At 38.7% G+C, this 16,307-nt stretch overlaps 1 protein-coding gene across 2 annotated transcripts in view; it reads left to right on the top strand.

Annotated features, from left to right (window-relative positions):
* Positions 1–16,307, top strand: part of spns2 (SPNS lysolipid transporter 2, sphingosine-1-phosphate) — a 75,409-nt gene that overhangs the window by 12,928 nt on the left and 46,174 nt on the right. For both annotated transcript variants that reach the window (XM_081364623.1, XM_081364622.1), the window contains exon 2: positions 7,503–7,568. In XM_081364623.1, coding sequence (XP_081220749.1) covers positions 7,503–7,568 — 66 coding nt within the window. The remainder of the gene's footprint in view (positions 1–7,502; positions 7,569–16,307) is intronic.

Raw genomic sequence — 16,307 nt, 5'->3', positions numbered from 1 at the left:
CTGCGAGCTGAGGTGTTGTTACATCGATTCCTGTGACACTTTAAGAAGGATCACCCCTTGCTGATGAGAGAAGCAGAGAAGGGGATGGGAAAGGAGGAAAAGAAAATAGGAGGAAGAAAGCTTCAGGATGTGTCAGCAGCCGAACAGTGTACCAGTGGTTTGGTAGAATGAAAAGAATGAGGGAGAGAACAGAGCGGAGGGGAAACATTCCCTTACCACAAAGAGTAGCATTACACAGGATATGGAAATGTACATTTGTACTTGCAGTTTCACCTACCACACACACACAGAGGCAAATTCGAAACAGTTGTGCCACTTTTACATGCATTACTACAGCACAAAAACCTGCATTTACTTACCATCTGCAATGTAGTTTAAGCAGGCACTCAATTATAAAATTTAAAGTATTTTCTTGCATTGCATTAAACTGCATTTCATTTAAAGGAGATGTTTTGTGTATCTATTGACCATGGCAGTAGTAAATCATCAAATAGTGATCCAATGATGGAGGATAATATGCTTTGTCCTTTGGATTTGATATTTTGCATAATTTCTTTAGTTAACCAGGTGCTAAAACAACACGCACATGCAAACGGTGCCATCAGACGGTCAATTAAATCAAATGATTGCCACTTTTAAATGCAGTACTGCAGCGCAAAACTCTGTGACTTATTTACTAACCATCTGCAATCTTTTTTTTATGTAAATTTACATGCATAATTGGCAGATGCTTTTAACCAAAATGACTTGCATTGCATTCAAGTCTTGCATTGCATTCAAGTCATTTTATCAGTTCATGCATTCCCTCGAACCCATGACCTTGCCATTGCTTGCGCAATGCTTTTCTGTTTGAGCCACAGGAATGCACATTTATGTCTTACTATAGATTGACCATTAGTTACTAAAACTCACTATGTGCCTGGTGTAATTAGCTTTTTGCTAAACTACATTTAATTTAAAAGATTGTGTACATTTACTGTATGTTGATCATGGCACCATTTGTTTATAAAATGATGATCAAATAATGGAAAAGAACGTTATAGCTTGGCATAATTACAAATGTGCTGTGAATCTCAGCACATTTTCTGCATTTTAAAAACCTGTCTCAGGTATGTGGATTGCAGTGGAGTGTGCAAGTAAACAACGCCACAGCAGACGCGGTTCATTCTCATTAAAATCTCCCCACAGAGTTCTGAATATACCAAGCTTTGCTTTCCTTCCAGTTTCCTTTCTTCTCACCTATCGTCATCTTCTCAGTTACAGTATATAGGACGGCCAGCCTCTGTTGCTATGCCTTTATCCTAACCTACTTCTCCTAGCCCTGAAATAGCACCGGGGGTTGCTCAGGTCTATCGTCTCTCTTTTGGGGATTGTAAAATGAGGTCTGTCCTACCACTCAATGATCCTCGTTTTCGTTCCCTCTCCCTAGACGGCCAGACAGTCCTCTGGGTCTATATACGGTGACGCGTCTGTGTGCAAAAATAAGAACAGGGTGTTGTGTGCATTAATGCAGTATCCCCACCTTAATAAGTTTTAGTGTCTGGATTCTAAGAAAAATGTTTGCCATTGTCAAAGCCTCTGACAGATGAATAGGTGATGTTTCAGTTTCAGGATTTGACCGTATTGGAATTTCAGCCGGTGAACCACTTCCTGTTCAAATGAATGGATGGTTTATAGATATAGACTGTGTCTCACGCACTCAAAAATGTGTTGGCATATCGCCAGTTCATCTCAGAGAAGGTTTTATATCAATCTCAGACCTCTTGGTCTTACTCTCTACCCAAACAAGCACTTAAACTCACAGACTGGCTTCCACTTATCAGGTCAGATAAAAGTGGGTCCAAACAAAGTATGTCAAAGATAGCATCACACGGTCTGTGTAAATCAAATGCAGGAGCTTCAGCTTCCAGGATCCATTAAACAGCTTCACTTGAACGAACTCCTCTGAGATTTGAAATAGCACTAGACACATTAACAGAACTGATTTGCTCATCCTCATCCACAGAGCTTTCTTCAAACATGCTATTGGTCAGTCCACTGGTCAATGTCCAATGGGTCTCCTGGGGACGTCACTATGATAGCATTATAGCAAAAAGGAGCATTCATATGCACTGCATCTTACACAATAGCATCAACATTAGCATATCGCCATTTCACTGCACCAATCAGCTGATAAGATGGAGACCTACATGAACGGGTCAATGTTTAATTAGCATTTGGGATAATGAAACTAGTGTGCTAGAAAACAAAAGACGCTCTTTCTCACACCACAATCTGTTTGCGTTGCAGTTTTACTGTGTGATTTGTGAGCAGATGTTTATTTAAATTTGAATTAGTGGGTTTAATTTAATTTCTAATCCATGAGTCCATGACTTCATTGATATTAAATGGAATTTGCAAAATGAGCATTAGGGGCTTTTGCATTAAATATTTTTTAAACTAGTGTTACATAACAATAACTTAAATCATACGGAGTATCTACCCTGCAGTATCATTCTATCTATCATCAACACATTAAATTTCAAAAGTATTAATGTAGAATATAATTATTAATTACACACACACACACACACACACACACACACACACACACACACACACACACACACACACACGCACACACACACACACACACACACACACACGCACACACACACACACACACACACACACACACACACACACACACAGTGAACTAGTTATTCTGTTAGAATATTCTTCTGTGGAACTTGTCTATTTAATGCTTTGTGCATTTGAATAGGTGGAGTGTAAAACATACTTTAAATGGCGGCATACCTTAGATAAATTCAAAACGTTTCCTTTTTTTTCCACTCAGATGTCCCCACATGAATGAAGGTTTGGTCAGGACAAAATTTGTCCCTAAACAAAAAACTGCCTCCATAAGTGCATTTAGCTGTTATCAGGTTAAACAAGTTTATTTATTTTAGATGATCAGATTTCTTTAGTTAGAAAACTGATTATATCTCAGCCAATCTTATGTGGCTTTATGCTGTAACAGAATTTTACTCTCTGTTCAATGGCTGTTGCTCTTCAGAGATGTGTTTTGCATGCAACAGATCAGTCACAACAGGCAGGACAACATTCTTTTGCCTCTTAGTTTCTGCTGCGGTTTCTACATTTTAGTAAATCAAAGTGCATTGCTAGTGACCGTATCAGCCAAACCTGACAGATCCTTTCCATGTAAGAAGATTTAAATAAATTTTTGCTAAGCAAGATTACCATAAATGTGTGTTCCTTTTTCCATCTTAAGACATATTCGGATGGGATTAACTTTGCAAGGGTAGATGGAGTAATGCAATTTTACCACAGGACGTCTGTAATAACAATGGCCAATTCGCACGGGATAAGATATCTCAGTAAAACTAGCAGAAGTGGGAGGGGTAACTCGATTTATGCACCGCTGTCACCCTCCTCCTGTCGTCATGTTTGTATTACGTTGCTTCCTGATATCACGTGCGCAAACACATGTAACCTATATTTATATATATAAAACAGTTATGTCTGGTCGAATGATGTATTCATTAACTTCAGATTGGATTGTGTTGGTAATAGGCACTTACCCAACTAAAAGATGTTTCGTGCCTCTAACAAGTGCTTTCGATCTTCTTTTTGATCTAAATGGTTTGTGGAAAACACTTGAGATTTGCCACAGACTTGTCCCAGCGTCTAGAAACCAACTGAATGCTTTTTCAAGCGCCTCCATACTTGAAAAACTGCGGAAAACTACTTTTAAACAGGAGATGACGGAATATTTATGTACATTTTTACAGCTGGTCTATTCTCACAGGATTAGTATTACCTGAGGTAATTTTTCCGGGCCTTTTTACAGAAGGTAAAAGTCACCGGAATCTTTACTGACATTGTCCGTAATGATTACTGAGATGGCACATTCGGACGGGGCTAAAATCACTGAGAAGCTCTGGTAATACTTACTTTACCCCACCTCTCCTTGTTAAACTAGTCCCGTCCAAATAGGGCTTTAGTCAGTCTGATCTGACCAATTGCCAGCCGACCTTTCCCTCCTCAGTGTGTGCGCCCGTGCCGTGTTACTATGGCAACATCTCAGGGCTGGCGGCATCAAGGCGGACACTAGAAGGTCGATGATTCTACTGGTGCCATTTGGGGCATTTGCATCACCTTGTGTGGCATTGCCTACCGTTTTACAGTATGATGCAAGATGAAGTCAGAGCTGCTGCACCTCAGATGCTTAAAGACAGCTCTCTCTGAAGAGTTTCAATGTGTTGCCATGTTTTTCCTGAGCAGTGTATCTTTATCTGAGAGCCAGAAGAAAAGATAGAGAGAGAAGAATTTAGGGCAAATCTCACACGGACGGTATCGCCTGCCAAACATAGAACATAATTCACTAACATGACAGTTGCTCTAATAGTTCAGTGTTACGTTGTGCACACACTGACCTACTAGTACCAGTCTCTTCCAGTTACAATTCTTTCCTTTAGGCTATAATGTTAGGACATACTTCACAAACTGAATCAATCATATTTCCAAACAAGTCATCGGTTTGTATCAGTTGTGCCTGTGGGAGTTTTGGTGGGAAGAGCGTGGTGGTTGAGGTTGTGTCTTTGGCAGGCGTGAGGGTGGGCAGGTGCAGTCTCGGTTGAAAGAGGAGAAACGCAGCACCATCTGGCACAGGGATCTCCCTCCCAGTGGGAGGAGAGGGAGAGACGGAGGGATTGAGGGATGGGGGGGCGGAGGAGGAGTGTGGCCAAGGTAATTAGTACACCGCCTCAGATTAGACTAATGGAAAGAGGGCGGGACCACCCGCTCCTGAGCATGGAAAAGGACAGTGGAAGCCAACGCCTCCGAATCCAACCTAGGTTCACTGGAAAAGTGTGCATCTACCTATATTTTTGCGAAACTCCAAAACCATGCCTATGCATACAATTCCCAGTAGAAATTAACACTAGAACCACAACAACTCTTATTACTCTTCACACAAATTATGATTAATAAAACTTATTTTCACACAGTTCCTTGCACAATATGTTATGGACTCAAAATACTTTTACCATAGTGCATGATTTGTAGACTAATACATTTTAATCACATTACCTGATCCAAATCTATGACTTTAGCAAACTGATGTAGCAAACCATAGACTGTAAAAAAGATGGACCACGCACCTTCACTCTCTTCCATTGTAGAAAAGTGAAGCCGCCAATGTCCCAATATGGCGCTGACATATTGTGCCGAATCGGGACCCAGATCTGCGCAGTAGTGAGCGTGAAAAATCCAGAAAAAAGTCAATTGGTAATTCAGTGACTACTTTGCTCAGAGAAGTTGTCAATCTCAGCTGGCAATCATGACGTCAAATCCCTGTCTTTATAGCATAAAATGGTACAAATTACCTAATATGACCAAAAAAAACAAACACGCTTTTAGTGCCAGTCACTGGACGTTTTGGACACTGGAAAGTGTCGCAAAATATGCAAGAAGCAACGCAATATACTTTTGCAGAAATGTTGCCAAAGGGGACATTTTTCATTTTTCCAATGAGCCCAGGCTTCCCATATCTGCTAAATCAAGATGTTTTGCTAGGAACATGTTTCAAAGTGTGCCAAGTTCATTAGCAGCTTTTTAAATAGCAAGACAGGAATTTATTGTTCATAATAGATATAAAAAAAAGAAATGCTGCAAGTCATGGATTTAGGAATCTCAATCATTTAACAACACATTTGCATGTTCGTGGTTATCTTATGTCAATGAATTGAATTCAGTTTTTTTATTTTTTTAATGATTTCTTTAATTTCTTATATTTTTATGATTTAATTAATTATTAGCTTTCCATAAACCCACCAACCCCTTTTATTAAAATTAAAATTAGATTTTTTTTAAACATTAACTTTGAGTGAGCGTTACATGATGACAAAGGTTATCTAAATCTCAACAACTAATAATTTCAATCAATTCAATAGTAAAATGTTTTAACAGATTCCTTGTCTTTTGTTTAATCTGACCATATCACGTTGCGCTATGGTTTGTTGCTGTAGTTATGTGTGTGTTGGCCAGGAATCTAAAGGACTCTTGATCAGGGCATAGATCCCTTTTTAGTGTAATTGCAGCTCTCGTGTTGCTGCCTTCAAATCATCAGTCTCTCATCTCCACATTCCTTCTTTCTGATCGCTTTAAAGTAAAAAAGAGCTCTTTAAGTGTCTAACTCAGACATATGCTTTGATCTTCCATTTGTGAAAAGCTCACAGCATTCAGACACTTCTAAATGCAGGGTAGGCTGTAAACAGGGTCTGTGACTGACAGCCAATGACATTAGACAAGAGCGATAGAGATCCAACATCCTTGACGTTATCTCTGAAGTTACATCTTTCTAAGTCACTGAACAGTCTTGTACAAACAGAGGCAAAGAGAAAGACATCCGCTTCACAGGCTTCCCGCAATTCACACGCACCCAGATCAAACACCTAATGCTGTAGAAACATCTCTTAATTAACTTCTCAGTGCTGCCTGGCTAATTACGTCATGCTTTTTAAGGTCTTACAAACACAGACACATAACATAGGAGTGGCTGTGAGAAATAAAAATAGCTATTTGTTTCTGTTGCTGCGGTGGCTTTAGTCATCTTCGAGTTTCGTCTCGATCACCTCGCAGTTTCCCGTCGCCACCCGTTTTGACTTGTCACTGGCACGTTGTAGCAAAGACGTACTGAGAAGGAACACTTTGGCAGGTGCAGGCTTGTCCGCACATAGTGACATATGTAACATTCCTGTCTCACGAGTCACGGCACCTGCTCGCATTCCAGTGCAGCCAGTGTCGCTTTCCTTACTGTCTGCAACTCAAGGAACATTCACACTCTTTCGTTCTTTTGACATTTTTTATTCTGAGGACATGCCTTTGTTGCACTTCAACATTTCATTTTTATTTTATTTATCTTTTAGTCGATATTAGAATATATGTTCGTTTAATTTCTATTTTATAATATTTTATTAGATTTATTCAATTAGATTCAATTATTTATTTGATTTATATTTAATATAATCTTTATCAAATGTCAAAATTAATATCCATTTTTGCATACTGTACATTAATGTTTAGATGCACCTCAGCAGGTTTTTTTTTTCAGTGGTTTATTTTTCATTTATTTAAAATAGCATAGAAGTTTCATTTTGGCTATTTATTGCCACTTTTAACTTGAAAAGAATTATCAGCGTATCGTTATGGCGTGTAATATCAGAGCATCCCTAATTTTGAGGAAATATTACACCTCAAACAGCCCAGAGTAGAGGTGTGTGCGTTCATCCATAAGCCTATGATTGTTCTGTTTTTGAGGATCACAAGGAAATGTATTGAGAAACACCTGTCAATATTTTAATTCTTTAAATTGCTTAGCACAAAAGATGCCCGCAAGTTCATTCAGTAATTATTTCCCTGAAAAGAGACTCAAATGCTCTACTCAACTCAAATTTACATCAGAGCACAAATTCTAATCTCTCTCTTTCTCTGTTTTTTAGGTGTCCTCCTTGACATACAGAAACACTTCGATGTTAGTGACAGCGGAGCAGGCTTGTTGCAAACAGGTTAGTCTCTCATAATCCTATAATTACGTGGTTTTGCAATCATGCAGCGTGAACATGAAGACTCACTGACTTATATCACTGACACGAGGTGTAAGAGCAGACTAAAATCCATTAAGCTCCTTGCAGCCGTAGTAACAGGGATAACAAAGGAGTGAAAAAAAAAAAAACTATGGTTGCGGTGGTCCAGCTACACCTCCTTCCTCACCAAAGCCAGTGTAATTGACTGAGCTTGAAGCACTTGTTTGGGTTTAACAAAGCAGAGGAGTGCCACAGTTGTTTGGATTAGATGGAGACCCACCCGTTATTCAACAGTGCAAGGACATTACATAGATTTTCCAATATTTCTATTAAGGTTAAAGACCAAGTATATGGTTCAGTAAAACTGTTCAGGGGAAGCTGTAAATGTGTGTGTGTTTTTTTTAGCCTGGTTGTTACAGGAAACTGTAATAGGACTGCAGTGGATGCCCAACAGTGCAAGTCCACTCTATGGTTCCTTTTAATGGGAGGAAAAAACTAGCTTGTTCTGGAAAACACACATAGCTGTTGTTAGCTCAGCGATGCATGCGGTTTTTGCTAACGTTTATAACAGCTAAAATTAAAAAATGACTAATAATCGTCCACTCATTATATGCAGAAGACAGTGATGTGTAGCAAATTATGACATCATTAAAGGTTATTTGTGGTTGGAGAGGAATCAGTGGATTTATACGGAGGGAGGTGAATGAGAGGTTTCAGTGTTCAAACGGCAGGCTTGCGCTTGGTCAGGTGGGGGGTTTTTTGGAGGCTGTTAGGTTGGGCTTCCTGAACTGGGCTGGGTCCACGTCAAATGGCTTTTGTGAAGGAGAGTCACTGTGTGGAGGTCCTATTGGAGTGCTTAGCGGCTGTCTGAACGCTAGAACACACAAACTATACTCGTGTGCATATTCACGCACATACCAGAGTGTGCACACAGAGACACTGTCAGACACGTCATATGCAGTGGCAAGAATATACAACAAGCACAAATGCTCACACACACACGCTCATGCCATTTACAGAGGCTCATTGAGCAGTAGCATAGTCCGGGATGTCTGGGATTCAGATCCAGCTCAGTGTTTATCTATTGCCTCCATTCATTTGGTTTAAAAATATTAGAATAACTGGTGCATACAGACCTCAGCACATAAATCTTTCTGTATTTAAGAGTGGGATGTTTTGATTCTGGGTAAAATCATTCTAAAAATCTACACCTCTTAAACCAAGATAAATTTACTTGAGAAGAACGATTACTGTTTTTGTTTTTTTAACAGAACAAATGAATGATAAATGTAATATATTTTGATTTATATTATTATGTATATACACTACCTTTCAGTTTGGAGCTGTTAAGATTTATCATGTTTTTGAAATAATGGTCACTAGTCTGCATTTCTTTTTTTAATCAAAAATATTTTATTAAACTTTTTCTTTTAAGCATGTTTTCATATCTAAATTGAATTTTAGTTTTTAGTGTTTTAGCTTAAATTTAGTCAAAATAGTATAGAAAAGAGGGGAAAAGGTGAAATAAAACTTTGTTGGTACTTTGAGACTTTCTAAATGAGACATCCAGCTCTATTCAGCTCTATTATATTATATAACGGCCTGCAGAAATTAGTGAGATGTACTATGGAAAACTTTCATTTAAAAGGCAGTAAGAATGAATTCTGTTTTTGCTTAGCTGACCAATTTAGACTGTACTGTCACTCACTGAAGAAAATGTGTTTTTGATTAGTCTGTAATTGGTTGCAAATAAACATTACAATTCTGCTTGGCTCAGGCTAACCATGAAGTAAACGACTGGTTGGAAACTTTCTATAGGTTGATTCTCAACAGGGAATTGGTGCTTCTTTTCATGCTTTGACAGCATGGCAGCCAATTATTGTTCTATATGCTGCAAGAGGGATGGCACCTCTAATGCTGTGACACTGTCTCAAGATTCTCTCTAACTAGGGGTTAAATTTGTACATTTAAGGGTGGGGAGGCCAAAAATCTTTTTTTTTTTTTTTTTTTTTTTTTTGCTAAATTTAGGTGGAATACCTCAAACAAAATCAGGACTGGAACATTGAGAAAATGGAGTGATGAACTATTTTTTTCTGCAAATGTGTTCTGCACAGCACAAGGGTCGAGTTTTCTTATACTGCTTTAGCAGGTTTTTTTGTTAAGCACATACAAATATATGATCGCCTTTGTATTATATAACAAAATATCAAAGCAAACCACATCCTGAACCATATCCTATGCCACCCAGAAAAATATGAGCAGGGAAAAGTCCCTTTGTTAAGCAGTGCATGTGGCCAATGTTTAGATTGTAGAGAAAGTGTCTGTGGTAGGTTTAGTTTGGCCTCTGATCCCAGTCTGACCTCATTCTTCACACAACGCAACGAAATTTCAGATGCTCTGGTCACTGGCTGAGAACCTCAGTGTGAAAAGTTGGTTGAAGGGATGGCGTGAGATCAACTGGAGTGCGACCTATTGTGATAGGTGTGACCAGTGTGTGTTTAACTCACCTTGATGAAAAAGTGAAAGCTTTTCTTTTCTTTTTTATATATATGATTTTTAGATATATTTACTGTGAAACAAGATAATAAGCCTGTTTTTTTTTTTTTTTTTCAGTGTACACTTCTCTTAGAGACATACTCACATCTGTTAGTTTGACAGAGGCTATAGCCTTCCCAAAATCTAGACTATGGCAGCATGTCTTAAAGTGCACATAGCATGAAGAGATGTAGAGATTAATGTCTTAAGGAATGTCTTGAGAATAGCTGACTAAGGCAGTCTACCATAAAACAGGAGGTGAAATACAGTGACAGTTTGGGAGGTGGAAGCTTTTCATAATATAATTAAACTCAAAAGCCAATTCTACGAGAGTCGATCTTTCATGACATTGTGCCATTGTCATAACAAAAGGAAGTAAATATACAGTAAATCAGTGAATGATGGCCTGTGGGAAGACTGGAGTATCCAGTACCAAATGAGGTCATATACCACAAGCCTTAGCTCAACACAGGGTGATTCAGGCCTCATGTATCAATTGATCTATTGTGGTGAGTACCAAATCACTTATTAACAAATCGAGTAGATGAAAGATTCAGTTCCTGAAAACTCCATGCAAAAATATTTCACAGATGTAAAATATTGGTTATATGATACATGTCCAGTTTGTGTCCTTCAAGTGATGCCCAGTTTCATATTTCCAGACAAATGTGTGTCTATACTTGATATTGACACATAGGCCCCTTACATGTAACCTTATCAGGGCAATATTGACTTACCGGGCTTTACACGATGTGCTTTTACCTATGGCTCTCATACCTGTCAATCACCTCCATTTCAACAAAGACAAACCTTCTACATCTGATCCCACTCACAATGCTCTCTCTTCATTTCTTTTGCCTTGCTGAATTTTAACCAAATCCTTTATCAGACTAAGAGATATTAATTTCAGATTAGTGGGAAAGAGCAATTATTGTGGACACAAAAAAGAATGGATTGTTTGCTAGCCACCATACCTGCTGGCAGTCCTGGATGTCTGCAAGATAGAAGAAATAATGAAGATGGAATGAGGAAAGAAGAGAGGGTTAACTTGGATGTTATTACTGTCCCGAGGGCCTCCTCCTGCTCTTTTGTTTGGTAGGTGACATTGGCATTTTAAGGGTGGGTGCGGGGAATCTGGATGGCCTCTCTGCGTCCAAAAGAGAAATATTTGCTGAAGATGGATGAATGGAGATGAGCTTTAGGCAGGTGAATGTTAAAATTTCCTGTGGGTTAGTGACGCAGCGGTGGGTGGTCTTCAGTTTCTAAAACCAGCACTGATGTTTAATGCTTGAAAGGTTTGCACTTGTTTTGAGGGCAATAATAAGAAACTAAATAATAATAAAACATATGTTTTTAGTCTTGCTTGACAGTGGAAAACGTGCCACCACATTAATCACTTGATTAGGGGTGCATTTCCCAAAAGCATCTTTATCCTATGGTCGCAAGTTCCCTCATTATTAACATATTTGAATGATTTTGCATTTCCAGAAACAAAAGTTTCAGGTTTTCTTTGCTTGTTTGTATGTTTAATTACATGCTTTGGCCAAATATTTTGTGATTATATATCAATATGACTATAAAATAATAATTATTATTATTAGTAGTAGTAATAGCAGTAGTAAATAAAAAACATACTAAAAACAACTAAAAATTATAATAATTTTTTATAGTACAACTGTAAAACTACAATACCAATATTTACGGCTGTCATAATTACTTAATTACCATCAAGCTTTAATGTTGGTGAAAAAAAAAAATCGCAGGGAGCCATTAAAGCTTCTCTTTTGTTGACAGTTGCAGGTTTATGAGCGCTTCTCATAACAAGTTTGGAAAGATGGTTGGCGCATGCTGTGCACAAGTCATATTTCGATTTCTGCTTTATTTTAATTAATCGTGCAGCCCTAGTTCAGAGTGATTGATAGTGTTTGGCTACAGGCCCAGGTCAAAAAAGCCCAACCCCAAGTATCAGTGATATGTATCCATATATAAGAAGGCATTTTCAACAAAAATATTTTTTTCATTTTTTTTTTTTTTTTTTCGTGTCCAGAGTCCAGTCTCTTAGAAAAGTAATAGCAAACATCTCAACCACATGCATGAATTGAGGTATATTGTCCAAACTTGATTACTCAAGGTTATGGGTTTTGAGTATGAGTATTTTCAGGAGAAATATATGATATGATATATTTCATATCTCTGACTATACCGTAGAGACTCTAATTAGACTGTATTGCTCTAAAGGTCAAGAGGTCAGTGCCCTCTGGTCAAAGATGGCAGCTCTTGTCTGCATGCTAGGTGTACGTCTGCCGTTGTCTCCTATCCCATCTGTCACTGCAAGAGCGAACACTGCTTTTGAATCCTGACATGACTCCACTGCGTCCATGTCTCCGTCTAGCCGCTCCGTCTGGGGCATGTGTTGTATATAGCTGCAGTCTGTGGCCAGTCAGTCTGTAAGTGAATGACTGCGGCCCAGGTGCACGACTACATCCACCCAGACAAAGAATGCGCTATATCGAGAAGAAATTTCTGTGTGGACTGGATTGTGACTGTCAGGATATTGGCTTACATAGCCATGAGCCATTAAAAGACATTATTTAAGAAGTGAGATGTTACTACAGGCCTCCTGTAGTACAGCACTTCCACTGTATGTTTACACAGCCACAATTGTCCCCTTCTCAGCTTTCATTTTAATGGTGGATCTTACAGTTTCTGATTTCTTTGGCCTAGACAGTGAGGAGCTACTGTATCTGTGTATCATCAGCTGTTCACACTCAGACCACAGCTGTACTATGATATCCCTCCTTTCTTCGTCTCTCTGTATCATTAGGTTTCTCACAAAACACATTGCTCTGGAGCTGTTTTTGCTGCACTGTCAATCTGACAGGCGTCTAATATTTTAAAAACGAATAAATGGATTCCACAGCAGGAAAGAGACAGTAGGAGAGGAGATGTGCTTGAAGGAGAGGGTTGGAGAGTAAGTGAGAGGAATGGAAATGAAAGAGGAAAGATCCCAGCACCTGCTCATCACTCTCAATGTCAATGGCACAGAGATGTAATGGATTACAGACGTGTCAATGTGAAAACGGAAGGAAAAAATAAAAACCAATTTCTCTCTCCATCAGTTTGGCTCTGACACTGGGTAATGAGCAATCAATACATCAAATCCACATCTCTGCACATGCTATGAATAGATATGTAGGTCTTACAGCTTGAATCTGCTTTAGATCAGCCGGATGGGTGAATCTATATATATGTCTTTATTTATTCTGTGTACTGTTTGTAATGAAATGTGCGTGTGAATAAGAGAAAAGCTGGGAATTTTTAGGCCATGTCTCAAAGGGGACGGGGCTTCATTGATCCCCCTTAAACCCCACCCTGATCCTCAGCTCACTCTCGCAGAGCTTCATGCCAATCAAAAACCTGCTGCCAATCACAGCAAGCATTAACCACAAAGCCAGTGAGTGGCCCACCTCGTTCATATTAGATTCACAAAGGCATCTTCTCTTACATTTAAAGAGTCTGCTTGGACAGTTTCCCTCTAAAAATGGAGGACAGGAATGGAGAGAGCGTATAAAAGGATAAAAGCTCTTCTGAAGCTCTCTCAGTGTTCAACACAACAAAGCATTTTTTACAATGACCCAAAATCCCACAGACATTAGAATTAGATTAGGCATTGCACAAACTTTGTGTATTTTCTTGTACGAGAAAGACATGGAGAAATCAATACAAGGCGAGGGTCTATTCTCTGTCCCCTGTGGACAGAACCACCCATCCACACACAATATAGCTTCATCACTCAAGGTCAAATCATTTATTACAGTACATTCAGAGAGAGAGAACATGGGTGTGATCCTATGATAGATTATATGTGTGTACGTGAGGGTTTGTGCACATTTGGATTTACCAATTGTGAGTAAATTTGTCACATTGGTTTAAACAGCTTTGGCAAGGACCTCAGCATAGACACACACACACACATTTACACACTCTGTCATTTGAATGCTGGCCTATCATTAGATGTACAGCTCTGGGCTGGAGAGGAAAACTCCACACCCACTGAAAAAGCCCATATCCCACGCTTCTCACACACCAGCTCCCAGCTATAACACGGAGTCTAACCAGCCGTAAGCAAGGAAATTACAGGATATTATCTTTTCTTGTCTTAATTCTGCTTTCTAACCAAGGCATTATAAAATACAGTTAAAGCGCCATTTCCCATGTGGTTTACTTTTTTATCCTTAATGTCCATATCGAATGAATTTCAGTGTCAGGACAAATTTCCTCTGGACTATTGGGAAGTAATTGACTAATTAAGAGTAGTGATGCAACCAATTTAACTACAGTACATTTTCCAAAAGGGTGACAATGGCTCTGTTTACAATAATGTAGCTTTTCCAGTAAGTTACTTTTCCAGAGTAACAGTGTAGTGTGACAAGTATGATGCTCTATAATATTTTTTTGTCACATTATGTTTTGCGTGAAGCTTTAGAGCTGAGTGAAGTCAGGCAGGAATCACACAATCTCCTGAACTGTCCTGTCTCTCGAATAGTTTTGAGGATTCTGATTCATTTTGTTTCGACATTATGGCTTGTGCAAATAAGTGTTTCGCTGCTTCACGATTCATTTTAGTAAAACAGTTTGTTCAGAGAGTTAATAAAAAACCTGTCAGAAGAAACGATTCATTGCTTCACACGATTCCATTCGGACTGCTTCATTACAAGTCCTTGCGTGAGATTTTGTCGTTTTGTGATGAAATACTTACATGTTGCTGTTCGCCATGTTTTCATTATACAAATTAGAGTGTTTCTAGTTTTATTTGTTGCATTTAATGACAATTGCTGAAAACTTTTGAGATGAGTTGTTTTAATATAAGGAATCAAAAGATGGTTGAACAGAAATAGAAAATAAATTTGTTCAAAATGAACTACAGTACCTCAAATTATGATTATCTGGTAGCTTGGGAAGCTAGCTTCAAAATAGCTTCTCCAGATCAGTTCCTGTGCACTAAACCGATGAGAATTTTCAATATAAATCTTCATCTGGATTCAATTTAAAACCTCCAGTGAACATTTTAAACTAGGCTGTGGTGTTGTTATTCTATGTGTAGAAGGTTGTAAAAAGTCAAACCGTGTTTCTTCAAAGAAAAGTGTGTTTCTGTGCATGACGTGTGCCTACACATCATGTAAATGTCTAACACACTCTCTCTGCTAACTCTATTCATCTGTTAAGTGTAGAGTTGATCTTCCTTTTATCAGTGGCGCTCCTCTTCTGCCTCTCAGATCTGTTGAAAGGCACAAGTGCAGCTGCGAGCTAATAGTGAGTGGTGAAAAGAGTAACAACCTAACACCATTTACCACCACTTCCACATGCGGGCCATACAATCGTAAGGGTTCACCCCAGAACCTTGGCAGAGCTAATAGTGGTGTTTGAAAAAGAAAAAAAAATGTCATTGCTACATTCTGGTAAGCTACAAACAGTGTGGCCTATTTCAGGGAAGCTTTACCCAACAACTAGCATATAATATGCCAAGAAACATATGTGCGCTCACACACATAAATCAAACACACCCACACCGGTAAGCCAAGACTACTGAAGCCTGAAATGATCTGCAATGAAGAAAAAGAGAGGAATGCTGGTGATGTTCAGCGGGTAGGCTGGACTGTGTTTTTGTGTTGTGGAGAAAGCGTCAGCTAAGCCCTTCATTGAGGGGGAATTCTGACAGAGGTATGCATGAGCGTGAAGGTCAGGTGAGAAAATGCCAAAGGTGGATGCGCAGATACATCCTTCATAGCTATTACAGCGGCTTCTGTCTGGAGGCCAAAGGCCACTGCAAAATCTGACAGAAGCACTACAGAAATGGCCTGTAAAAATGTTAAGCAGTTCACAATAACTAGTTTTCAAGACATTTGAAGTATCAACACAGCATTTCATAGAACTTAAACTGAAAATTGTAAAAAAAAAAAAAAAAAAACAATATTTAGCTTATATCTGTAAACATTTTCACAAAAACATCCTTAGATGGAAACTTTACTTATTTCAAGACATTTCCTTGAAATCCTCTATAGAGATTTAAAGAGGAAACATCAGGTTACATAATTTTTAGGGGATTTGTTGTGGTATTTCTACACCGAGAACAGAGCGTCTTAAACCTCCCTGACAGATTTACATAGAACGGGAATATTTTTCATA

The sequence above is a fragment of the Scardinius erythrophthalmus genome, assembly GCF_964197995.2.
Source record: "Scardinius erythrophthalmus genome assembly, chromosome: 5".
Classification (NCBI taxonomy): domain Eukaryota; kingdom Metazoa; phylum Chordata; class Actinopteri; order Cypriniformes; family Leuciscidae; genus Scardinius; species Scardinius erythrophthalmus.
The sequence above is the reverse complement of the archived record's forward strand: the minus strand, read 5'-3'. Positions and strand labels throughout refer to the sequence as shown.